This window comes from Colobus angolensis, unplaced genomic scaffold (assembly GCF_000951035.1).
Source record: "Colobus angolensis palliatus isolate OR3802 unplaced genomic scaffold, Cang.pa_1.0 Scaffold224, whole genome shotgun sequence".
NCBI classification, from domain to species: Eukaryota; Metazoa; Chordata; class Mammalia; order Primates; family Cercopithecidae; genus Colobus; species Colobus angolensis.
Window position 1 is genome coordinate 6,627,767 of NW_012115422.1, and position 27,711 is coordinate 6,655,477.

The following is a 27,711-nucleotide window of genomic DNA, read 5'->3' on the forward strand; positions in this document are numbered from 1 at the left end:
TAATAATTAACCTGATCTTCCTCAGGAATCCTCCTCACAAGCCAGCTTATCATGAACTGCCAGGAACTTCTGCATGTCTTGCCCTCCTAACCATACCATGCCACCATTTTCAGTCTCCTAAGTTTCTATATTTTGCCCATGGACAACCTAGTCTACTAAGTCTCCTCTTCCTGCCTCCACCCATGAGCCCATCCGAGGTTTCAAAGGACATCCAGGGTAAACATTCATTGTTTTATGGCCTTCCTATTAACCTATTTAAGATGACCATTCCTATTGCATAAGCCGACCAAGCTGGAGAGGAGGCAATCACAATACCTGTGAAGCCTTCGCCACCTTTGACTTAACCTGTCTCTTGCAGTGCTCACTGCACCCAGGTGAAAGGTGTAGTTTCTCCACCTCCTCTTTCATTATATATCCATTATAAATACATCATGCTCCCTCTTTATAAGGTGACACTTTGCACTGTGTTTTCCCCAGAGGCTATAATGACAGATGAAGGACAAGGAAATACTAGCTTACTAACATCTGAGCTTCAAGAAGGGATGACCAAAACTATAGGTAAATATACGGGCTGCATTGCCCACTTGGTATGACCAGCAGTAGTTTGGGTTCAGACTAACCCAAGATTTTCATACAGGAAATGACAGATTTTAACTGCCACCAGGTTTGCTGAGAAAGATACAGCAATGGGAACAGCATGTTAACATGATAGCATCAAATACGTCTTCAATAGATGTTCTTGCAGCAGCCTAGCTATTGCTTTCCTGATCCTAAAAAAATATGCTCAACTGAGTTTTAAGAAATGAGATCTCACAAATGCATGCAGGCTACTCTGACATAAGGAAGCTTCATACACGAAGGGGATCATATCTTCTAATTACCTGTGAATGTGTTTTCCAAGTCCCTCCAAGGTATGCACTCAGTTAAGAGGGAACCATCCAAGGAAGCTAAGGTTATATTTTCTTCAACAGATTTTCATATATTTGTAATCAGATGAGCTCCCAGGTCTGTTTATTAATTAACAGTTCTCTTAGTCCAAATCAGGAGTTGTTTTCACAGTAAACAATATTGAACAGAGCTAATGTTCCACATTTATCTCAAATAAGTATGTTCCTAAGGAAACAACATTGGGAGAGGGTAAAGCGAAGGTCATCACATGCAAAACAGATTTAGGCTCGATAATGCTTTCTCTCAAAGGGTAAATCCAAAAACATATCAAAAATTTAAAATAGTGATAATAATGCCTTATTTTGGGGAGAAATAGACTGAAATTAAAACATCTGGAGTAACCACCAAAAGAATACATTTAGAATAAAAACTTCCAAACATGTAGAAAGCCAAAATGAAATTTTAAGAACAGACAAAGGGTATTCCATCCAAAAGCACAACAAAGGAGGAGAGGAAAGGAGAGCAGGGGAGAGGGGAAAGAAAGAGGGGAGGGGAAAGGAAAGGAGAGCAGGGGAGAGGGGAGGGGAGAGGAAAGGAGAGCAGGGAAGAGGGGAGAGAAGGAGGGGAGGGGAAGAGGAGGGGAAGGGATGGGAGGGGAGGAAAGGGGAGGAGAGGAACAGAGGAAAGAAGGGAAAGAGAAAACACATAAGATTGTAGAAGAGAAATCCAACCGCATCAATTATCTCTATAAGTATAAATGGACTCAACTGTTTGGATTCAATTCAAAATAAATATTAGGTTAAATATAAAAGATAAAAACATAACAAAATTATATGTTCTTTATAAGAAATATAAAAGAAAATACTAAAGAACCTTTAAGTAGTTTCATTATTATTATTACAGAGAGAGTCTTGCTCTGACACGCAGGCTGGAATGCAGTGGTGTAATCATACTTACTATAACCTTGAATTCCTGGGCTCAAGTGATCCTCCTGCCTCAGCCTCCCAAGTAGCTGTTACTACAGTTGTGTGCCACCATGCCTGGCTATTTTTTTTTTTTTTTTTTCGTAGAGACAGGATCCTGCTATGTTGCCCAAGCTTATCTCAAACACCAGCCTTAAGTGATGCCCCCACTTCAGCCTCCCAAAGCACTGGGACTACAGAAACGAGCCACTATGCCCAGCCCCTTGAAGTAAATATGTTAATGTCAGACAAAATAGACTTTAAGGCCAAAGAATAGCTACAGATGAAAAGGTAAGTAATGATAAAGTTTCAATACATTACAAAGGAATACACAAATGAACAATGTTAGCAATACAAAGAAACACACAGAGATGTTTCAAAATTTTAAACTGGTTTTTAAGTGCTATAATTAATAAATTTATAACACAATGTGGAAAGCATAAATGCAACGAAAACATTCTTAGAAAAATAAAACTTAACCAAAATTGACTCAAGTAGAACTAGAAAACCCAAATCATTTATGTAAGATTGGTTATAAATGTGAGTTTTTCTAACCTTTTAAGGAATAAATTCAATCTCACAAATTTTCATCTAAAGAATGAAAATGGAAGACATATTTCTTAACTTATTTATCAGGCTATTATATACTATAACAAAACCATATTAGCAAAATACAAGAAGTTATTTCATTCTTCCTCATGATAACAGGTTGAACAAAATCATCAGCACACTGAATTCAGTAATGGATTAAAAATTAAATATTGTAAACTAGGTGAATTTACCTGGAAATCACAACTGCTTTAATTAGAAAAGCAATAAATGTAATTCACTACATACACATATAAATGTAAAACCATACAATTATTTCAATAGAGAAAAAGTATTTAATAAAATGCAGTATTATTTATAACAAAAATTGTTAGCATACTACTAATATAAGAAAATTTCATAATATTTATAGGACAGCTATTAAAAAATTCTCATACCTATTGATGAAACTTGAAAGTATTCCCTATAAAATAAGGAATAAAGGCAATAATGCATACTTTGACCATTTCCATTTAAGCTGCTGAAGGTTGTGGCCAGTGGAATAAGACAGAAACAAACAAACAGAAAACAATACAAGGTCTAAGAAATATACAAGATGAAACAAAGACACTTAACATTTGTAGATTATGTGATTTATATTTATATACAATATAAAATAATATAAAGATAAATATTAGTGTTGGACAATTTAACAAGATGAATACAAATAAACATACAAAGTCAATTGCCTTTATATGTATTAACAACGATCAATTAGCAAACATATGCTATAAAAAGATATCACTTAAAATAGCAGCAGAGCAAGTAAAATACCTAGAAGTATATATAGCGAGATGTGTGAGCCATTTTTGAAGAAAGTTATAAAACATATATGAAGATTTTAAAGAAGACATAAATTTATGGAGAGGTAAACCATGCACTTAGATAAAAAGACTCAACATTTGCATGAAAAAGCAAATGGCCAAGATAAATATCAATCCTAAAGAAGAAAAACAATGTGTAGTGCTTTGGTCAGTCAGCTGTGAAGAATTTTTATACATTCACAGTTATTAACATATTATGACATTGGTGTAGAGACAATTCAATGGAACGGAATAGAGTATAAAAAGAAACTTGCACATACACAGAAACTTGATTTTTGGCACAGTGAATACTGAAAGCCAGAGGGGAAGAAGAAACTATTCACTAAATGACTCTGGAACAACTGGTTGTCTATATAGAAGAAAGAAAAATGCATACAATTGACTGTATAAAAACAGTTGCTGGTAAATTCAAGATTTAAAGCTAAATTAGAGCAATTATAGATTAATATATTTGGGATCTGTATAATCTCGAGGTAGAGAAACACTTCTTAAATGGAATATTAAAAAGCACAATTCATAAAAGCAATAAAAATACTTGATTATGTTAAAATTAAAGATTAATTTTACCAAGATTCACCAAAAAGAATAAAAACTCAAGCCATTCCATGTGAGAATTTATCTGCAACATAGAAAACTGAAAAAGAATTAGCTAGCTCTACTATATAACTACAACAAATGAATTTTTTTAAATTAGTGATTTTATTAAAATGGCCACATGATATGAATAGGAATTTAACCAAAGAAGAAACACAAATGGCCAATAAACATGAAAAGATGCTCAGCCTCATTAGTTACCAGGGATACGCAAATTAAATCCCCAATGAGATAGCATTTCACAACCACCAGATTGTCAACGATTTTAAAAAGTCAGACAGTCTGAAGTGTTGCAGAGGATGTGACACAAAAGAATGATCATCTGCTGCTGGTCAGAGTGTAAACTGATACTACAACTTAGGGAAATACTTCGGCATTCATTCATTCACTTAATATATAATAATCGACTATTTACAATGCATCTGGCAGTACTCTGGGGCTACAGCATGAACAAAACAGAACAAAAAATACCATTTCAAGTTGAACATGCACATCTCTTAAACTGTAAATTCACTTCCCGGAGATTATATGCTCTAAGAGTATAATTATATAACCCAGAGAAAGCTGTACATATGTATATATGTGAATGTTCAAACCAGTACTGCTTCTAATTAAATTAAGAAAGGTAATAACCAAAATGTGGATTATCAGGAGAACATATAAATAAATTGAAATGTAGGATATAAAAAAATTTATTAGTTTGATGCAAAAGTAATTGCGGTTTTTGCCATACTAAAGAAGCATTCAAAATGAATGAAATACAGCTACACATCAAAAAGTATAAATCTCAGAAATTATATTATGGATGAGTATGTGACAGTAGGCAAAAACTAAATATATTTAAAAACACGCATATTTAGTGGTAAACTAAAGAAAAGCAAGGGAATAATTAACACACAATTCTAGACAGGAATTACTTCTGGGAACCAAGGAAGAAGCAAGGGTTATCTGAAGTAAGGTTTTATTTTTGAGTAAGGGGGTAGATACATCAGTGCCTGACTAATTTTTCAAAGCTACTTGAGTTTTTATATACTTTCTGAAAATATTATATATTTTTCATTTAAAAATACTCTACATTCTTAACATACTAATTAGGCTAAGTTTCTTTGCTTGGTTATCAACTGGGACCAAAACAATAAAGTAGTAAAATCAAGGACTCACAAATGTCACTGCTCATACATCACATAAAAACTAGTATATTCTAGTATTACCAATTAGTATAATCTTATCTTAGTGAAAATTAAAAGAAGCAATTTAAAGACATCAGGTGGGGCACAGTGGCTCACGCCTGTAATCAGAGCACTTTGGGAGGCCAAGGCCGGCGGATCACTTGAGATCAGGAGTTCAAGACCAGCCTGATCAAGATGGTGAAACCCTATCTCTACTAAAAATACAAAAATTCACCGGGCGTGGTGGCGGGCGCTTGTAATCCCAGATACTTAGGAGGCCAAGGCAGGAGACTCTCTTGAACCTGGGAAGTGAAGTTTGCAGCAAGCCAAGGTTGTGCCACTGCACACCAGCCTGGGTGACAGAGCAAGACTCCGTCTCAGTAAAATAATAATAATTAGTTAATTAACAAAGGCATCAGAAAACTAAATGAAGGCTTTGTGATAATATATGGTTATCAAGAACAAAATCTACAGTATTGAAAGAAACTGTCTAAATCTTCAACTAAATTAGTTCTCAAAAATATTTCAGTTATGTAAATTCTTCCAAAGACATGCCGATCAAGGTAGATAATTTATCCTATTAAGACCTCAAAATTCACTAACATGTTAGAAAATAATTTGTAAGAGTTTATATAATGGAAAGCCATTCATATAGGCTGACTCAGCACAGCAGTTACAATGTTACAAATCATATTCAGTGAACATTATTCAAACATAATTTCAGTTTAAGACTAGCACATGAAGTAAAGGTGATACTTTGCGGGATAGAAATATTGAAATGGAAGCTCCTTTTTAGAGATTGATCATTATTTTGACCCTTTAAGCCAAATTCTAATAAATAACTGTTCTCTAGACAGTAAGCTGGGCAGCGCGGGAGGATGGGAATGCATCTATCATCCTTGATGCATAGAATAGTGTCTGTACACGTAAATGAATTATTTTTACAGAAATTGCTGTAAGATTTTTATAATTTAAACCATTTTGCTATGAATTTACCCTATTTTGAAGGTGAATTTTAAATCTATGTCGCTGTTGGTAGGCATCTATAAATATTAGTATTTAACTTGAGAAAAATTGTATAATTTATATAAAAATAAGCATTGTAATAAATTAATATCACTACTCTACATCTATGGGAAACTATGCAACAGTACTTAAATTTATATAATGTATATTTAATTTCACCTATCAGATCAGGAACCACACAGCCATTTTTCAAAACATAGTAAGAAAAGAGGCTTGCGTGATTAAAAGTTCAGTGTATACTCTTCAATCAAATAATCTAATTTCTAAACACCTAAGTATTCAGAAATGTCAAGTGAAATTACTCCAGCTTAGGAGAGTTGTAGACTTTCAATTACAAGGTTAGTTATAAATGAAATACTGCTTTAACCACACTTCCCTATGACATACTTTGTATAGTCAATAACAAAAACAAGGTTCAGTTACCTTAAAATTTCTCATCACACATATAAAAACCCATACATGCTTGTATATATATTTATGTATATATAAATATACACAGTTTCCCCTTTCTAAGATATACATACACACATATATATGTCATATATATTATATATACATGAAGGTAATTTTTAGACATTTTCTTTGGATTCTATAAATTAAGTGTTGTCTTTTTCACAGTATACTTTTGATATATATTCATAATGCTCTGTATTTCTCTAGCTCTGTCAGTTTCACACTGCTTTACAGTGTGAAATTAACAGGAAATGGTGCAAAACCGACAACTGAAGGCACAGAAATTTAACAAAAAATTACTATGCAAATTGTTTGAGAAAGGCTAAAAAACAGATATTTGATAGCAATGACTATGTTCCAATTGATAAGACGTTTCAAAGAAACCCTGATTCTTTTAACTCTATGAACCTAAATAGATATACATCATATATATCATATATAAAAATATACATATAGAGAGAGAGAGAGAGCGAGAGAGAAGAGAGTAATCTAGACAATAGCACACTACCTTCCTACCTTACAGGAAAAGATCTACAGTGTTCTTAGAATGAAATATTAGAGTCATAACTTCTGCATATCTCCCTAAAATAAAGTGTTAGCTCCTACTTTTGCATTCTTGTTGACAACTGTCATTTCAAACTTTCTCTCCACGACAACCGTCTCAACTTCCTTTACAACAAGTATGAAATACCAGTTAAAAAAAGGAGTAGTGTGGTAGGTTCACCTTTGGTGTTCTGTATCTTCCCTTCATTAAAATCTCATCCATTTATTGCCCTAACAAACCAGTTACCATTATTTGGGGGCTTCATGCCTCTTTTTAACTTCTTAATGCATGTCTTGCACCTCTACATATCCTTTATGTGTTTCCTTCTATTATCAGCCCATTCCAATTCCAGACATTGTTTTAAAAATATAATTATATAAGTTTGGAATCACATTCCTCACTCTTTCACTTACTAGCTGTAAGATCTAGGGGCAGTTATTTTCTGGGCCTCTGTTGCTCATTAGGATATGAGAGTATTAGTACTATACTGAAGCAATTTTTTAATACAGTAAATGTGATTATACATAAAGCACTTAACATAGTGGTTGGCACAGGGTAAGACTTCAATACACTGTGGTAGTGGCCTAGTGTTTTTATTACAAGTCACCCTTGGGTGCTCCTGTTCTAGGCTTTCTACATCATTTCATGTCGACAAAGCCCAATATCAACACACAAATAGCAAAAAAATTATGGGCTACTTCTGTTTGTTTAATAAATAACTTGTGATAATGATGAGGAGGAGATAATATAGTACCATTACTACATTTGTGCTTTACACATATCTATAGACATCATCTTATGTAATACACATAGCATATCTGTCATTTTTGTAGATGTGTAGCATTTTTCTTATTTAAAGCATGGGAAAAATCAGAGATGTTAAGTAGTGCAACTGGACATTGAGCTAGTTAATGAAGAATGGAGATTAGAATCCACATTACTTTAACCCAAGTACTTTAACCACAATGTGTGACTTAAATGAGTATATCACATTGTCCTTGAAATAGTCATCTTGTGGTACAAGTAGAGTTCCATGTGTGTGTCTCATGGAGCACCCAGACCATAGTGTGAGTTCGGATGAGATGAACAGATACCCAACATTAAAAAGAGATCTCAGCACCCTTTAAAGGTGGGTTAAGTGAATCAGAAGTAAGGCATTTTATCTGAAAACCACTCAGTTTTATGATTCTATTATTTTTATAAACTTAAAATATATTAAAATAAATTCTTACTTCAATTATCCCACTTTTGAAAATCCATCAGTTTTAGCTTTCCAAAAATTAATCTCCAAACAATAGAAATACCACTGATTTAATTTCTTATCCACAGAATTGTCAAAGGGAGTTGTGTTATCTAAGCAATCTTAGGCTCTTGCAGCATGAGCTATCTTATAATGACACACTTCGGAAGTCCTACATAATAAGGAAAATAATATCTGAAAAATATATGATTGCTACAGCTATAAATGGCTACATCTGCCTTTTTAAGGACTAATCATGGGAAACAGCAATGTTTGCCACCTCAGAACATTTATAACCTATTTAAGTAGACCACAGCAGTGTAGCCATTCTGCTTAGATATATTTTTATTGTTACAAACTTAGAATTATATACAACATAAGGATAAATTTGGAATTATATGATTAAAAATGTAACCAATGAACATGACCAAAGAAAAAGTGATTTGAATAACCACCATCGAAAAACATCATGTCACACCTAAATTCTATGCATTTAAGCCATATGGAGTGCATCAAAAGCTACCATAAAGTCACTAAAAAGATTTTGAACATTGAGGAAATCTTATTTGTGAGCAGATGCCCACACTAGCTTGGAGGCAGCAGGTTTTCACTGGGTGACAAATCATATCACTGGGGCATTTTTGTGAAGTCTATAAAAAGAATGTTTAATAGTAAAATGCATGAATATTGATAATAATAAACAATATGGGCACTTCAAGATGTTTCTGTAGAGCATCATAATCACAAAAAATGCCCCGAATCTTGAAACAAATGCAGCTCATTCCCATTCCCAGAGAGCAACTGCCCTTTTGTCAGATTTGACTCTTTTAGACAAAAATCAATGAGAAAGTTGTCGGAATAAAATGCATATGATTAAACCCTCCGAACGTAGTTATCTCAATAATAATCTCAATTTAATCCTTTGTGTTCTTAGAACAGCTAATTCTGGGGAAAATAAAAACCATTAACCATTTTCTTCTCTTTTTTTAAACTGCGAGCTCAGTCGAACTTCAAGCACCTACAAAATCACATGAAAAGTTACCTTAGAATTTTCCAGCATAAGAAGTTCTTAAAGGATACTAAAAAAAATTACTCTGAATTCCTTGCTTTGGAGATGAGGACTTTAAAACCCACATAACTACGTGACTTACTTAAGGTATCAAAATCCATTGGTAGCAGCCTCAAGATGAGAATCCAGAAAACCCAGCTCTGATCTGGTGTTCTTTCCACCACACCATGACCTCTTTTATATGGAAGAGAGCAGTGAGTGTGAAAAATACACATTTGTGGATTTGGGGTCTTGAAAATTTTTGTTTCCCACAGCTAATTTTTTTAGCCCAAAACATAACAGCATTGTTATATATGAAATATATTTTTAAAACTTTGATTTCAAATTTACTATTAGCTGGTCCCAATATATAGCACTCTCTTCCCAAAGGACTGATGTCATCAAAAAATTTTTAATACTGGTTTGCAAACTCTAATCTTTAGGGAAGACTTTGGGACAGGAAGAAAACAACACTAAAGAATGAGTATTTTTCTGATGGCCAGTGATGATGAACATTTTTTCATGTGTCTGTTGGCTGCATAAATGTCTTCTTCTTTTGAGAAGTGTCTGTTCATATCCTTTGCCCACTTTTTGATGGGGTTGTTTGTTTTTTTCTTGTAAGTTTGTTTGAGTTCTTTGCAGATTCTGGATATTAGCCCTTTGTCAGATGAGTAGATTGTAAAAATTTTCTCCTATTCTGTATGTTGCCTGTTCACTCTGATGGTAGTTTCTTTTGCTGTGCAGAAGCTCTTTAGTTTAATTAGATCCCATTTGTCAATTTTGGCTTCTGCTGCCATTGCTTTTGGTGTTTTAGACAGAGAAATGCAAATCAAAACCACAATGAGATACCATCTCACACCAGTTAGAATAGTGATCATTAAAAATTCAGGAAACAATGGGTGCTGGAGAGGATGTGGAGAAATAGGAACACTTTTACACTATTGGTGGGACTGTAAACTAGTTCAACCATTGTGGAAGACAGTGTGGTGATTCCTCAAGGATCTAGAACTAGAAATACCATTTGACCCAGCCATCCCATTACTGGGGATATACCCAAAGGATTACAAATCATGCTGCTATAAAGACACATGCACACATATGTTTATTGCGGCACTATTCACAATAGCAAAGACTTGGAGCCAACCCAAATGTCCATCAATGACAGACTGGATTAAGAAAATGTGGCACATATACACCACAGAACACTATGCAGCTATAAAAAAGGATGAGTTCATGTCCTTTGTAGGGACATGGATGAAGCTGGAAACCATCATTCTCAGCAAACCATCGCAAGGACAAAAAAGCAAACACCACATGTTCTCACTCATAGGTGGGAACTGAACAATGAGAATGCTTGGACACAAGAAGGGGAACATCACACACCAGGGACTGTCATGGGGTGGGGGGCAGGGGGAGGGATAGCATTAGGAGATATACCTAATATAAATGATGAGTTAATGGGTGCAGCACACCAACATGGCACATGTATACATATATAACAAACCTGCAGGTTGTGCACATGTATGCTAGAACTTAAAGTATAATAATAATAAAAAAGAATGAGTAATAGAAATCAATAGGAAAATATTCGTCAGAAAACGCCATTCCATTTTATATATTTATAACTTTAAAGCCCATTATGAATTCTTGATAAAAGATTAAGCCAGGGAACTACTGAAAATCATTAAAAACTCAGGTAGCACAAGTACTTTTTAAATTTTTCTTAAATCCAACTCCCAAAGTAATGTCTTTTAAAAAGATTCAAGTATATTATGCTTTAGAGTATTAGTCAAAGAATAGACCAAATTCTAATGACATAGTGAAGTAAAAACATGACTTCAAAGAAAATTTAGTTCACATAAAATATTTACTCTGAAGTCAAAACTAGATTAAAGAAAACTAATGAAAATATTCTTCTACTTTAAAAAAAAAAAAAGGAAATTAACTTTCTTTTTAGTTCAAGTTCCCTGAAAATCCCAAAAGGAAACATTTAATTTTCTAGGACATGCTGAAAGACACAGGTAAAAAGGAAACACAGTTAGAGCTGAATTAATCAAGCAAACATCATTGCCAATCAACAGAACTTTCCTGGTGATTGAACACAATTTGAGACAGCTGGAGGTGGACCCAATCTAGTAGTAAATTCCAAGGAAACAGAATCTTATGAGTGAAAAATGGTGTTAGAAAAACCGAATTTGTAAACAGACGTAAACCTCTCAGAAGTTTCAAGACCACAGGGACAAAGTCAGAGTGAAAATCAAAAGGATAAACCTTGCATTTTCAAGTTTAGAGATATATTATTAACTTGTAGCTTCTTGCCTGGTCTTGTTCTCTTACATTTCAAGTTACCTAATGCTTATATGAAGTACTCATCTTCTCCAATTTTGTAAATATTCCAAGGGTCACATTACTATTAGTTTTCAGGAAGGCAGAAGATTAAATACCATATGATATGGTTGGGCTCTGTGTCCCCACACAAATCTCGTTTCGAACTGAAATCCCCATAATCCTGATGTGTCAAGGGAGAAATCTGGTGGGAAGTGATTGGATCATGGGGGCGGTTTCCCCCATGCTGTTCTCATGATAGTGAGTGAATTCTCATGAGATCTGATGGTTTATAAGTGTTTGCCAGTTCCTTCTTCACACACTCTCTCTCGCCTGCCACCATGTAAGATGTAATTGCTTCCCCTTTCTCCATAATTGCAAGTTTCCTGAGGCCTTCGCAGCCATGTGGAACTGTGAGTCAATTAAATCTCTTTTCTTTATAAATTACCCAGTCTCAAGTATGTCTTTATAGCAGTGCAAAAACAGACTAACACACCATAGTATCCCCAGGGTAGGATTGCTTTAGTTGTTAATTCTAAATTGTTAAATCTAAATATATCTGGACTCTCGCTCTATCTGTTTAACACTGCATTGGGACAATTTTAAGATTGATTATACCCCTGCTTAGAGTGACCACACATTCCAGCATGAGGTAACACTAAGTTTATGCCTGGGTCTTGGCTTAATCATTAATAACTTTTAAATGACACTTAAGTGTCTCATTTCAATGACAAATCATATTACCACCACCTGTAAGGAACTTTAAGTTGACTCTTCCCTCATTCTTCTGGTCTTCGAGAAGACATTCTTTCATGTAATATAATTCTATAAAAGGAGTTAAATGTTGACCTCACCATAGTAGGAACATTTCAATATATACCTTGACTTCTTGGGTTCTATCTCCTGTTCCCGTTTCTTCATTACTTTCTATTAGGAGTATAAACTTTATTTCTTCCTATGGAAATTGTGCACTACTCTTTTCTGCAAGATTCTTCCTCTATCCTTAGCTGGCTTGGAAGTCTATACCTAATTTAAAAAGAGTAAATGTATGAGAAAATGCTTCAAAGCCACTAATTAACTTCCAAATCAATTATTGCAATAAAGTCAATTTGTAAATTATGTACTACTTCTATACTGATAATTTAGTACAAAATTTAAGCTCAATAAATGATATTGAATGATCATGTGAATGAATGAATGAACAATTCAGAAAGAAATATATATACAGGCAGCTTAGTGTGAAGTAATAGAAAAATTATGATACAAAGAGAAATAGAATGGTAACAGGATAGAGGAGAAGCGGTCTAAAATCAAAAGTATAATTAAATTTGAAAGAGTCCTTGCCACACAGTGATTGTCCACAATGACCAGCATATTCTAAGGCAACAAAAGTTATAAACTCAGTTTGTTGGGACCTTTTTTCCCCTTTTTACTAAACACCATCAAAATATAACTCAGACTTTATCATAAAAGTCACTTGTTAACATAGATTAAGGCTTTGAAAGTATGCACTTACCTGACCAAAATGCAACTATTTCTTCAAGCAAAATATGTAAACATTTGGTTTCAACCTGTATGTTCAGATTTGGCTAGTACTGTTCCCATTTTGTAAAAAGAAGTAGCCAAGATTTCAAACTTAGAAAGGTATACCTCTGCTTTTACTTTTTCCCACAATTACCATGTTTCTAAGCATTGTGCTATATTCTGTGGCATATGTAACTTCATTTGATTATCATACTTACTGGATGCGGTACATTTCACAAATGAGAAAACTGAGTTTAGAGAGGTAAGAGAACTTTCCCACACAGATAGTAAGAGTCAGGGTCAGTGTTCGAACCTGTGGCTGCCTGACACCAAGTCACAAAATCTTTGCCATTTGTACTTTCTTAATTTACTTGTAACCGTTCCTTCATAATCAATTCATTTGTGGTGCTTCTCTCAAAAACTCTCCAGCACCTGCACTGCAGAGCACAAACCAACCCCTTTAACCAGTGATTCTCAAAGGTAACTTTAGAACAATCTGAGGAGCTCTTAATAACACCCATGCCAGCAATTCTGATTTATTTGATCAGGGTGGTGCGTGGGCATGGTATCGTTTAAAAATCTCCTGCCAGACGTGGTGCCTCATGCCTGTATTCCCAGCTACTCAGGAGACTAGGGTGAGAGGATCATTTGAGCCCAGGAATTCAAGGAAGCAGTGAGCTGTGATTGTGCCACGGCACTCCCACCTGGGCACCATAGCAAGACCCTGTTTCTAAAATAAACAAACAAACAAATAAAAGTTTCCCAACTGATTCTAACATGTGGCCAGAGCTGGGAAGACTACCGGAAATGTGCATACCAGGCCCTCTGCAACCAACTTGCCTGCTTTGCCAACTCTTGTTTCTTGACAGTCCCTCAGCCACCACACCGTCTAGGCATGACACAAACAGACCACCATTTGGCACTAATCTGTACATAAAGAAAGAATGCCTAGCAAAGGAAAGAAACTTTTTTGGATTAAGATCTCTCTCTTTTTTGCACAAATGTTCAGCCTTTATAGTTTGAGGTTATAGTCTCTGAACCTATTAAAACTGTCTCACAGTAGGGGTTTAATGAAGCATCTTTCCCTGCTCTGTTTCTGCTGTCATTTTTCATGAGGCAAAGAAAGATGGAAATTCAAAGAATTTTAGCATTAGGTCAACTGATTGTGTCCCGTTAGCTCAGCCAATTTAGAGGATGGTGCTGAGACTAATATCACGGTTTTTCTGTTGTCCAGTTGGCTCTTTATGGATTCACAAACACTAACCATACCCTTAATCCTCTGTAGAAAATACATAAATGCCAGCAATTATGCAGCTGATCATAATAGGAAAAGGGTATGTATGACTTGGTGAAAATCCAATAGCATCATCTTGAAACACAAAGAAGAACATATTTCAAAGAGCAGCAGTCCAGCCAATTTGGACCAATTAGAAGACAGAAGGAAAATATCTAGTTAATCAATAGTCAGCTGATCATATTATTAATCAAACCTTTCATGCTTCAGTTCTGCAAGCTGATGTTGAATATAAGATAAAATCACTCCCATATGGGCTCAGCTGGGATTTTGAGCTTATTAAACAAAAGGAATAAGTTAAATCAACATTCTAACTCAGCATTAAACCCCTAGAAGCAAGAGAATTCATCATAAAATGTGCGTCATCTCATCATGATTCTGTATTACAACCCCAAAGGTAAGATCACCCCGTGTTATGAGTTTCTCAAACAGAGAACTAAATGTATGAGATTAAAAAACAGGGTGAGTTCAGTGCAGCATCGAATCCCATCACATTTGCAGATTTAAGGTATGCTTTATTATTATTTTAATGCGGTTTTGGCCATTCTTCCTTTATTTTTTAATATGGTGGTGTGACTTGCATCAAGCTACCTTGAAAAGTTTTATTTCCAACACAAAGCTGAAATTCCCCAAGACCCTTAATGTTTTATACAGACACTCAAAAGTAAGAAAAGTAGAAGTTTGAGGGAGGGACACTCAGATGACTATGTACAATCATGAATTCTTGCAGAGTTGTTTCCAGCAAGTATGGAAGGTAAACATGCATTATCAGTTAGGCTAAGCCTGGATACTAGAAATGATCATAGAGGGTCAATGCAACTCCTGCTCAGGACTTGACCGAACACCAGCTTTTTGTCTTGACCTTCTAGGCAACATACACTTAGGAGGACAAGGGCAACAGGCTGGATCATCATGCAGTTACCCAGTGGGATGAATTCTCCTCTATAGCTTTTCCCATCCATTAACTGCGAGTAGAAACCATAAAGTCATCTTCTAGCAACTTTACAAGCTTTTTCTGTGATAACTTTTGATCACGTCATATTCCTTCCGTTTCCCCTCCGCTTCTTTCATCTGTTACCTTCTTTTAAATATGAACATATCTGTTATTCTGAAAGTAAGCCATGTGTATGTTAAAAAAATTTAAAAGTACAAGAGTATAATAGTTAAATATAAGTCTACTTCAAACAGCACAAAGAGTATGCAGTTTAAAGTAATTCTACCTTGAACCCAGTCCCCAGTCTCCCATGAAATAAATTCATTCTTTTCTTTTTCCTGATCCCCTCCTCCTTCCCCCATACATATGTATATACATACATACACACATACAAACATACACACCTATCTTTTACACAAACAATATGTACTTTGTTCTGCATATTACTAATTTTTCTTCTATTTTGCACATTATTCCATATCAGTTCTTACAGACATATCTTATTATTTTCAATTACTGCATAATATCACATGGCATGGATGAACCATAATTATCATCTATTGCTGAGTATTTTTCCTATATTTTTCTACTACAAATAACATTGCAATAAAATCTTTATGTATATGTATATACAGACATGCAAGGAAATTTAATATTTTATGTGTCTTTGTATACCTATGCAAGTACATCTGTTAACTAAATCTGGTAGTGAAATTGCTGGGTCAAAAGAGATATACCTTTTAAGTTTTGATAGTTATTACCACATTGCCCTGCAAATATTAAATGAACCAATTCATACTCCATACAACAATGTATGAGAGTGCCCCATGCCCACATACCAGGTAGCTCATTGTGCTACCATATGGTTTGATCTTATCCATCTGATAGGTAAGAAAAATAGCATATTTGTTTTGTTTTACTTGAAGAATGAATATTTTTATGAATAGCAATATCAAATAAAGTATTGAGACCTGCACAAGTATTCACAGATCCTATATTCCAGTGTTCTATCCTTAGTCAACATTTTAAGTCTATTACCTATTATCATATGCCAGGTATTCTACTGAGAGTCACATATTTAAAAGAATCAAGACATAGACCCTGTCCTCAAAGTACTCATAGACTAACAGGTGAGAAAGATATTGTAAAATAAATAATACACAGTATAAGTACAATAAGAGAATATGTATACTGTCTGAGTGTAAAAGTGGCTATGGATTAAAAAAAACCTGTTCCTTAAATATACCTTATTTTATTATTTTTATGTAAATATATTTAAATGTGAAAAAGAAAAATAAATACCTTGGTCAGCAAGAACCATGATTGTGACAATTACAGCTAATAATTATAGGTTCTGATTAGGTGAAGGACTATTTTACTTACTCATCTATATTTATTAAAATAAGAGTAGGCAGAATAATTTATGAAACTCTCCATCTTATTTGATACTTGTTTTGGGAGCTTACAACTTCGTCTAAAAAATAAATAATAAGATATTTTTCTCTCTATCAATTTTGCAGCTATTTTTTAGCTCTTATTTTGAATGACAAATCAAAGCACAAACTTTATCCCCTGTCCTTGGTCCTCCCTCAACTCATTGGACCATTAAACTTTTACTATATGGTGATTCTTATTAACTATTGGATTTGCTATGCCACGCTAAAGAAGTTTGCCCTTCAGCATGAGGTGTGTCAAGGATAGTTAATTATTTTACACAGAAAGCCCTTTCCGTAGTCAGATATGATAAACTGTGATAATAACATTAACATCACTGACTGGTAAGTCTACTTCTTGAGCTTTTAATCATCATTCCAGACTTCTTTAAATGCTGTCTTCCAATCAATAGAAACGCTTTAAAACTTTAGACTAAGGCCAGGCGCGGTGGCTCACGCCTGTAATCCCAGCACTTTGGGAGGCCAAGGCCGGTGGATTACCTGAGCTCGGGAGTTTGAGACCAGCCTGGGCAACATGGTGAAACCCCATCTCTATTAAAATACAAAAAATTAGCTGAGCATGGCAGTGGGCACCTGTAGTCCCAGCTACTCAGGAGGCTGAGGCAGGAGAATCACTTGAACCCGAGAAGTGGAAGTTGCAGTGAGCAGAGATCATGCCACTGCACTCTAGCCTGGCCACAGAGCGAGACTCCGTCTCCAACAAAACAAAACAAAACAAAACAAAACTTTATACTGGAGTAAAAGCAACTCACTAATGCTATTCTCTTTTCACATCTTGCCTTCATTTCCGCACCTCATCACATTGTTTATAGTCTCTACTGTTAAGTTCTCATTCAAATGCAAACATTCAAGCTGGGTTGCACATGGAACTGGGTTGAAGTTGGTGTGACGTATGAAAGCTGTTGAGTGGGGGTGTGGGGTTCGAGAGGTCTAGGTTTAACTTCTAGTTCTCCTGTCTTCAGCAAGTCACTTACCTTTTTGATGATGCTTGTTTATTATCAGTATAATGAGAAAATGTTACTTTTCTTTATTTCTCAGGGTTATAGTAAGGATCAAATGAAATAATAGTTGGAAATGGGTAAAGAGTTAAAAGCAAAAAAGTTCCTCAATTCCCTGTCAGAAACTCCCTTTTCTTTCCTGCCCAGGCCCATTCTTTATGTGGCCCCCACCTACTCAAAGCCTCACATGTTGTGCCATTTAACTAGTGTCTCCTGTAATCCAGCTCCATATCTCCCATCAATATCTACCTGTTTTAGGTTTTATCTTTCAGACCCTAATTTTTATTAAGACAGCTATAATCGAAAAAAGAATCTGAAAATAACAACAGCAGAATTTTTTGAGTACTTTACCACATGCCAAATCATAAATTCAATTGCAACCCTCAGCTTTTACTAGGATAATTTCTGATTACATCATATTCCCCCCCATGTTCTCTCCACTTGCTATGCAAAAACCTTTATATATATTATTCTCACTTAATCTTTGCAACAAATAAAATTGAGCCTATTATTATTCTTGTTTTACAGATAAGGAAACTGAGACTTGGAAAGTGAAGTAATTTGTCCATAATCCCACAGCTAAGTTGTGGTGGAACTGCACTTTGAATGCCTCAGAAACTGTTCCATAACCCCACTGCTCCACTGCTTCTCCTGAATGCAGAACTAATGTAATGAACAAATGGTCACTCATGCATTGTCTTTGAAATTTAACATGCTCATATAATCATAGAGTCTGAAGTTAGAAGATTATCCACTTTAACGATCTATCCAACCCTTAAACCTCCTTTATCATATGCCTAAGTCACAATCTGCCTTTTGCTTCAGTAACGCCAATGAGGGATCTGTACCATGTCCAAAAAATGGAATCCCTTCATCTTCAGACTGTTCTATTGGGAAGTTCTTTATATCAAGCAAAAATCTTTCTTCCTGAAAACTCGGTCTACTGACATTAATTTTACCCAAAAGCTTTATTGAAAAACTATAATTCAAATGTTACATAAAGTAAGTCCCCTAATAATCTCTTCCCCTTGATAAGGTACTCAGTGCAACTTGACCAGGCTGGTCACCTTCATATGAAAACATCTAAAGCCCTCCTCTGCATTTCACCCAAACGCCAGGCATGCTCTGCCCAGTTGAGCAAAGAGCAGGACTCCAATCTTCATTGTTATAGAGACTCTGTTTCTACAATTCCCATCTATGAGATCATTAAGATTGTGTGAAGCAATCATATCATGCTTTTAACTCATGAGTTTACATTTTATCAATATTCCTACATCGTTTTTCACTACTTCGTCCACTTACTGTTAGTTGAAACTGATCATGTTGGAGTTGGGCCACTTTTCTAGAATAGTTGTTTTAACTGAGGCTGCACATTAGAATCACAATGGGAGCTTTAAAAATATTGATTCCCAGATAGCAGCCATAGACATTCTAATTTATTTAGTGTGGGAGGTGGCTCAGCATTTACATCAATTGTGTTTTCCTATATTTGTATTATCCCAGTTTGATAATATCTACAGATTTAAAGGCTAAGTCATCAATGTTCTCACCAAGTCACTGCAGAGTCCTGGAGCCTTCCCTTCAGTTAATATTGGCCAGGTAGATTTTAGGTATAGATATTCAACCAGTTACAAATCCACGAAATTACACTGTCATTCAGTCCAGAGTTTTCTATTTTGTTCACAAAATAATGTCAACAAATACTTTGGTGGTTTTTTGTTTGTTTGTTTTTGAGACGGAGTCTCGCTCTGTTGCCCAGGCTGGAGTACAGTGGTGCGATCTCGGCTCACTACAAGCTCCGCCTCCCAGGTTCACACCATTCTCCTGCCTCAGCCTCCCCAACAGCTGGGACTACAGGCCTACACCAACATGCCCAGCTAATTTTTTGTATTTTTAGTAGAGACGAGGTTTCACTATGTTAGCCAGGATGGTCTCAATCTCCTGACCTCGTGATCCGCCTGCCTCGGCCTCCCAAAGTGCTGGGATTACAGGCATTAGCCACCTAGCCCGGCCACAAGACTTCGTTAAATGTCTCACAGAGAACTAGTCTAGAGCACTGGTTAAAAGCATGGATTCCACCCCCACTGCAAATTCAAATCTCAGCTGAGCTAGCTAGATGACTTTGGGAACGTACCTTAATCTCTCTGTACTTCAGTTTCCCTAATGCTTACCTATAGGATTGTTGTAAAGATTAAATGAGTTTATACGTATAAAATGTCTTGCATATAGTTAGCTTGAAAGTCAACTATTATGAAGTCTCATTATACACCATTTATTGCATCCACTCCATTTTAAAAGGATAATGATAATATTTGCTGCTGGAGAGCTGATCTGATGCGATATACAGGCTGAGTGGTGAGAGATAGTGAGTTACCTCTAGGTTTATCGATCATAGAACAGGCTCCTTTAGAGGGATATAAAGCACCATCAAGTCTTTTGAGTCTTAAGCTGTTGCTTATAGTACTCTGATGAATAGTTTTGTTGGTTGAACTATTTGGGTTTAGAACTAAGCATAGTGGGGTATCCAATCCCAGTTTGAGTCTTAGCTATCGTGTTTTCAGGGTGTTAAAGTCACTTTTCTAGCTTATTTTTACTTCAGTTGAAGCTTTTTACAGCTTAGATGGAGTTTAGCTTTATTGTAGGTTTACCTTAAACATGCTTTTCACCAGATTTTATTAGTTTCTGTTAATCATATGACCATGGTGGCTGGCACAAAATTGACCAACCCTGGAATATCAGTGTAGCTTAGTCAAACTTTCGTTTATTGCTAGTTAAATCAGTTGTAGCTGAAGCAAGTGATAAACATCAGAGATCATTTCCAAGCCATACCCATTTTCTCCTTACCCCAATTAAAGCATGACTCACAGCCCATTACAGGATTTCTAACTACTGCCGGAGTGGTATTCATTGTTTACTCACCTTACTAAATCACACAAAAGTGGCTATGTACTTAAATTACACAAAATCCAAAAGCTCCTAGATTGAGTTAACTAATTTATTATAACTATACTATTACCCATTGTGTAATAATAAAAACACAGAAAGTATGGAAAAATGTCAGAAAAAAAGAAGTCCTTGTAGATTCATTTCTAAATCTGCTTACTCCTGGATATTTTGAAATTTCTTCAAAATGTAGCCTGCCCTTTCCCAGCACCCCCCAAGAATCCTGAGTAAAGACATTTCCCTTTAACTTGCTGGAAGGAAGGGAAAGTTCTAGATATAAAGTCTTTTCTTCCATTATCTGCTTAAAAAACACCACTAACGGAAAATGAATCAGAGAAATAGAAAACTAGCCATACCATAGGTCTCCAAGTGAAATTCCCACACCAAATTTGAAATGTGAGCAAAAAGATGATTTGCTAAATATCTCAGTGGCATTGCAGAGTCCCTGGAAGAAGTCAGCGACAGAGGGCTCCTCATCTCTGACAGGCTAGATGTTCCCTGGGGGAGGCATCTTTTTATCATTCAATTGTCATTTGCCAAGAAAAGATAGCTATTGACCAGTATCACGTTTTAAGAAATTGAAAGAAATAGAGTCCTTCAAATTAAGAACTTTAACTTACCCTTCAGCACCTTTTCCAAAAATTTGAGGACAAATGTCGGAAGATCTTTAGGGATTGAAATTTAGATTATGGATTCACATTGGTATTTTGCCATAACAAACATGTCACACAACCAAATAGGACTGAAGTAAGTAGGAGGACATTGATGCCAACATGGGGACTGGAGTATTTAAGGTAAAAAAAATCAGAATCTTTTCTTAAAGAGCATAGTTTAAATACAAGAAAAGGCAACCAATATCAGTTTAAACTAGTAGAAGAAGTAATGCATAACACAATAATGTTTATGACTAGGCAAAAGTAGGAAACAGATTGATGAGTGGAGGTGAAAAATATCTTGGGAGATTTAAAATGATCAGATTGAAATAAGGGTATAGTGTTAACAGACAAGAAAAAAAGGGAAGAAAATAGGAATTTGTCCGCTAGGGCAATAGACACTGAAAAACGAACTAGATCATTTGGTGGGACTAACATTTAATTCAAAGAAGATATGGTTTAGTAAGAAGTACTTTCTTGGGATGGTAGACTTAATTCATTTCCAAAACTTGGGTTAATGACACTCACATTCAATTGATCAACTCAGGCTCAAAACAGGTTCCTGGTTTGAATGTTGCATAACTGACAAAGAACTGAGGTGGCATTTTAGACTGGAAACAAAAAGGTTAGGTTTAAGAAATTATTCCAAATATATTGTTTATATTATTTATTAATCAACTGTAGGTTCTCCTAATAGCACATTCTGTTATGGTACATGTAGTTCACTCCTATGATTTTTTTCTCATTTTGAGAATCAAATTATACACTGATGTCTAGTTTTGACTGTTAAGGATATTAACAAAAAGGAGGAGGGGAATATTAGGAGGTGAGAAAAGAGAAGAAAGGTAATACGGAAGCTGAGTGGGCAAAGGGGATTTTGCAATATAGCCTGAAGTGACATGAAGACTCTTGGAAAAGGACCCCTTTATTCCACAGGGAGGTTGTCCCATATCTAAGAGTAACATTCAGATCCAGGAATAGAACATTCTGCTCTGTTCCAGTGTGGTTAAAATTGGGATAGCTTGGGTCTGGGAACAGAGTTTTGGTAAACATCATGTGTACAATTAATATTACATTAATATGTTATAAAGTTGTTATAAGAATTCAATAAAAACCTACCTATAAATATTTTGACATCATAGGAGGCACACAGTAGGTACATAATAAATATTGTATCTATTCTATTTTATTCAGCTATGGTAAATTGAATAATTAAAGGATCCCATAGATTTTCCTCTAGGTCAAGTTTGCAAGTTACTCTGCCTTTCTGAGAAATCTAGCAGGTGGCAGTCAGAACTAAGTCCTAAAATCAAAAGAGTAACAAATATTTAAATAAAGGCCAGATGAATGGGTAGGAGAGGAGGCATTGAGAGAGGCACCTGTCATTATGCATCTTAACTACAACAAAACAAAATGAATTTATAAGTATCTCAAAACTGCTAAGGAAGGAAAATCCCGAGAATATTCTAGTTGACAAGGGATGACAATTAGAAATTAATTGTATAATACTCATTATTTATTCAAAATGTTACTGACACTTATTTAATGTGCTGCCTTTATTATACTAGTAATTGTAGGAGGCGTTCATTTATTATTTGTAATTTAGATTCCATCAGTCCTTTATTTCTTGACACCATCTTAAGTTTCTCAGATAGCAACTTTCTTTCCCTAGGAGTTTTCAGGCATCCACCCTAACAGTTAAAACTGATCACTTTTACAGGTATGTGGAACCTCCATTCTGGCATTGGTAAAACCAATTTTCTAGGCCATTACTGGAGACTCACTTTCTTATTTAGAAAGTAGGTAGAGTTTCCAGATGAAATACAGGACAGTTAGTACAAGTTGAATTTCGGCTAAACAACTAACAATTTTCAATATTAAGTATGTCTCAAATATTGCACCGGATATATACTAAAAATATTATTTACTGTTTTAGCTAAAATTCAAATTTAACTCAGAGTTCTATATTTTTATGTGCTAAATCTGGAAACCCTAAAACTTGATGTTCCTAATTTATTAATAGGAAGTAGGAAAAAAAGTAAGTGAAAAGACTGAAAGTAAATAAAGCTTTAAGGTAAGAAGTCACTTTCTCACTAAAGTATACTCATCTTAGCAATATACCTCAAAAGAAACTACAAACTCTATAAATTGCCCAAATTATTGTTGGATGTATACAATCAGGAAAGCCAAACTGGAATAGTACTTTCATTTTGCAATCATGTTTCTCAGCTAAAACAGGTTTATATCTGCTATTTGTTGTAACTAATCATTTTTAAGATCTGCTGAAGAACAACACAAGATGCTATACCTTAATACAAAAGAGAAAAGATGCAGGCAAATCACTGAGATTTACATCCTCAAGATTTCCTAAATCCTACTACTTCTGAAGGAGAAATTGCTACTAAGACTTCAGGCAGATATGCCGAATGAATCCCTTATTTCCTCCGAGTGAATGTCCTATGTTCTAGGTAATATGACAAATGTCACTATTCTAAGAGAATTCTAACATTCTGAAACTTTTTTTTAAAAGATTTTCATTTACTAAACATGTTACATCATCAGGAATTTCAAAGAGAAAACGTCAATGCCCTCTAACTTTCTAATTCTCAACCCACAAATCCAATTTGTTTCATGGGCTTTGGGGAACTAATAAATACGAGATATTTATTTGTAAGTCAAAATCTAAAATTGAGTCCCCCTGACAATCCGATGATGATTTGTGACATAACAGTCCCAAAAGAATAGAAGAAAAAAAGTTTCACATTTTGCTTCATCTAAAAACACAAAATTGTTTTCTAATTACAATGGCACATATTACACCCTGTATTTCAATAATATTTTATCTTGACTCTTTACATGTGTAACCACTTAACCTAGGCAAAGATCTAATAATTAACAAGAAAAAATCATGAAATTCAAGATTTATGAAGTGTTTTCAGTTCCACTGTCAAAACCACATGAGGGAAAAAGTATATAGCATCATCCCCATATGTACTCTATTCCACCTGCATATTCATTACCACAGTGCAAAGAATCAGCACAAAAATAAATACTCCACTAAACGTCCTGGTAATTTTGATCACCTCTATTTCAAAATGCATTATGACCAGCACAACTTTCAACCAGGGTTATCTTCTGATAGAAAGAGAAGGCTAAGGAAAGCATCCTTAGCACATTGACAAATGCATTTCATTTTTATTCTGTGGAAACAAACAAAAACTGTATTTAATGTTAGTATCATTTTAGCATTTAACAGCTTTTGCTTTTCTAAATGAGACCACTTCATGAAAGAAGGCACTTTTTGGGTGAAATTTCTAATGTATCTACAGGCTGTTTTAATTTTATTATTTAACTCACCCCACTCATAGCATATACATGTACAACTAAGTATGAATAGCTTATATCAATTATAAGATGTATTAAAGCCTTTCCCTCTCTCCAACAGTGCTCTAGGATGCATTATCAGACAAGCAGATAAGTGTAATGATGAATTGCACAATATGGCCAACATTAATAGAGTGGTTTTCTACAAATGTATTGCAAAAAATAAATACTTCACATTTCAGAACATAACTATTTCAATGTCACATGTCAGCAAAGGACAAAGTGGCAGATATTAGCAACTTTAAATCTGTAGGTCCTGGATTAAACAATATAAAGGAACTTGAGAGAAATGACAATGCATCTAGAGAGTAGATGAGGTTGAAGGTAAGAGTCTATTCTTGAGGGTCTAATTAGGTTCTTCCCATCTCTCCATTTTTCTTTTTTTTTAAATCTTCATAGAGACGCCTTAGCAGAAGCTATCAGTTTTGACAGTACACCAAAATCCCGGCAGTGAACCATAAATTGACCATTACCATAAAAAGAGCTGCTAAATGAGAAACCATGTGCTCAGTATAAAACTAATTTCATGCTTTCCAAAGCACACAGTGGCTTCTAGCAAGAAAGTGGCCCTGGGACTTGCCGAGACAGATTGGCGAACACAAATGGTTTGCTCCTGATGCGTCTGCTTAGCCAAGCTTTACGTGTACTGGCAGTAAAAGAGGTTCTCAAGTCTTCTATCAAACAAATACACACTTAGCTATAACTTCAAAGCTGAAAGCTGTGAAACAGCTGCCTCAAATAAATATAGCAGGAAAAACACATATACATATACACACACACACCCCATGTGCCATGCTAGCTGCTTCCAATCAAAGAAAAATAGATTCCCCTGCCAACCTAATGTACTAAACAGACACTTAATAAGCATAATGCTATGTAATACATTATAACCCTCACACTCCATTCATGCTTAGAAACACAGGAATTAGAGTTTAGCCAAGCCAAAGCAATAGCACTCCATCTACTTGGAGGCTAAGTTTGTGCCTGTCCATATCTAGTTGGCTTTCAAATACCATATTCTTACAAGCCTACATCAAACCTTTCCAAGCATGATGACCTAGTAATTTAACCTCTCCAAGTCAGTGCAGGTACTTTATGTATATTTAAATGATAAAATCTGCTGCCTTTAAAACATCTCAGCTAATAAAAACACACTTCATGAAGAAATACTGCTAATTTCCTCCCGTTCTCATTCGGCACACCATCACTAGAAATTAATTACTGTTGGTTTTCCAGTGCATGACTGGTCATAACTTTTAATTATTAATAATGTCGAGCTTAACAAGGTGTCAACTCCAGTATGTAATCCACATCACTTACTTTCTTATCTCGAAACATGACTTGTCTCCTCCTATCTGTTTTCCATGTCAAAGATTCTACAAAGTACACTTAGTTTATAGCCTTTTAAATACATCTGAAACACATAATAACACTGCTAATTACCTTCTTTCAGTAATGGTAGCAAATTGCATAATATCACTGACTTGTTCAGAATGTTTAAAATGCAAAGGAAGTCACCTACTGGTAAGATGTCCTCGGCAAACAGCTAGCACAGAAAGAAAGGGCTGCTTATCACACCCATTCAAGGAGTTACTTCGCAACAAAATTAAAGAATCATATATTTTGCTCTTCGGTTTTACTCCTTCAGGTGTGTCAGTACGATGTGGTAAACACAATTGATGACTCCACAGGATTCAGAACAACGTACGAAAGAATCTGTTACTGACATCCCAGACCCCAGTATCCAAGTTTTAGAATAAAAATGCTCACCTCTGCTAGGAAGTCCACTCCACATCCTGGCAGGGCTCTCACCAGCGTCGAGAGCAACCAAGTTGGATAAACAAAACTTCCAGTATGTGACCAGGGTAATGCACAGCGCTACCGAGACTTGGCTCCAGCCCTGATTATCTGTGTGACAGCACCACGTTATATCAGTGCCGCTCCAAGCCTTCCCAGTTGCTGGCTTATTGCACTGCTCATTGAAAATCCTTTACACGCTGGCAACATTTTAGGGAAGGACAAGTACACTGTGAGTCATTTGTAAAGAAAGCAGAGCAATTTCAGTTCTATATCTCCATGCATGCTGAAACCAGAAGCACTGTCAACGTACAAGTCTGAGGTGGATTTATGCTGAGAAACAGGCAACCTAAGCCTTCATTATCAATGCATGAAATCAGCCACTGTGATCAAATTCAAGCAAACCACAAAAAGGATATGATTATGAAAGTCTCCACAGATTTAGCACCAAACCTCATGGAATGAAGAATCATCTATTGAAATTGTGTAAATGTTAAAAATAGCTCTGGCTTTTCAACAATGAGCAGGATACAGGGAAGAAATCAGTAGTCTATATTATAAGGACTTATAAAGGCTGCATAAATCAAAATAGCTGTAGGTTCCTGGGACTTTGCTATAGACAAATGAAATCGCTGGAGACTATTACAATTATAACAAAAATAGTTCCATATATTTGACACAGATATCCATTAAAGGGCAAATCAAACATCCTTTAACTGCTAAGTGCCCATCTCTAAATTAAAATAATGGTGATAGTTAAAAATGTGCGATGCTATGCTAGCACCAGGACAAAATACCATCAATTTTACTCTAAGACAATTTCATAAACAATAAAGATTTAAATCTATTCTGTGTAACAATAAACATGCAAGATAGATATTTTTAACACTATAATCTTTGCTCATTATTTTGAAAAATCTATAGTTCATTAAACCCATGTATTTTTATCCCAACTACCCCCAAATTTATACCTTCGCTTTTTATCATCCTTCCTCTTTTGTTACTAAAATATAAGATGCAAGAGCTACTGGACATCATCTTTAGAAGACACAAGGTCAGAAAGCAGTAT

At 35.2% G+C, this 27,711-nt stretch overlaps 1 protein-coding gene across 2 annotated transcripts in view; it reads right to left on the reverse strand.

Moving 5' to 3' along the window:
• The window catches only part of ZNF385B (zinc finger protein 385B), a 588,375-nt gene that overhangs the window by 290,944 nt on the left and 269,720 nt on the right, over positions 1-27,711 (reverse strand). The window contains exon 1 of one of the 2 annotated variants that reach the window (XM_011944058.1): positions 26,616-26,945. The exons of the other annotated variant lie outside the window; for it this stretch is intronic. Within the exon in view, the coding sequence (XP_011799448.1) occupies positions 26,616-26,640 (25 nt within the window). The 5' untranslated portion in view covers positions 26,641-26,945. Of the gene's footprint in view, positions 1-26,615; positions 26,946-27,711 lie in introns of those variants that run through there. 2 annotated transcript variants of the gene reach the window in all.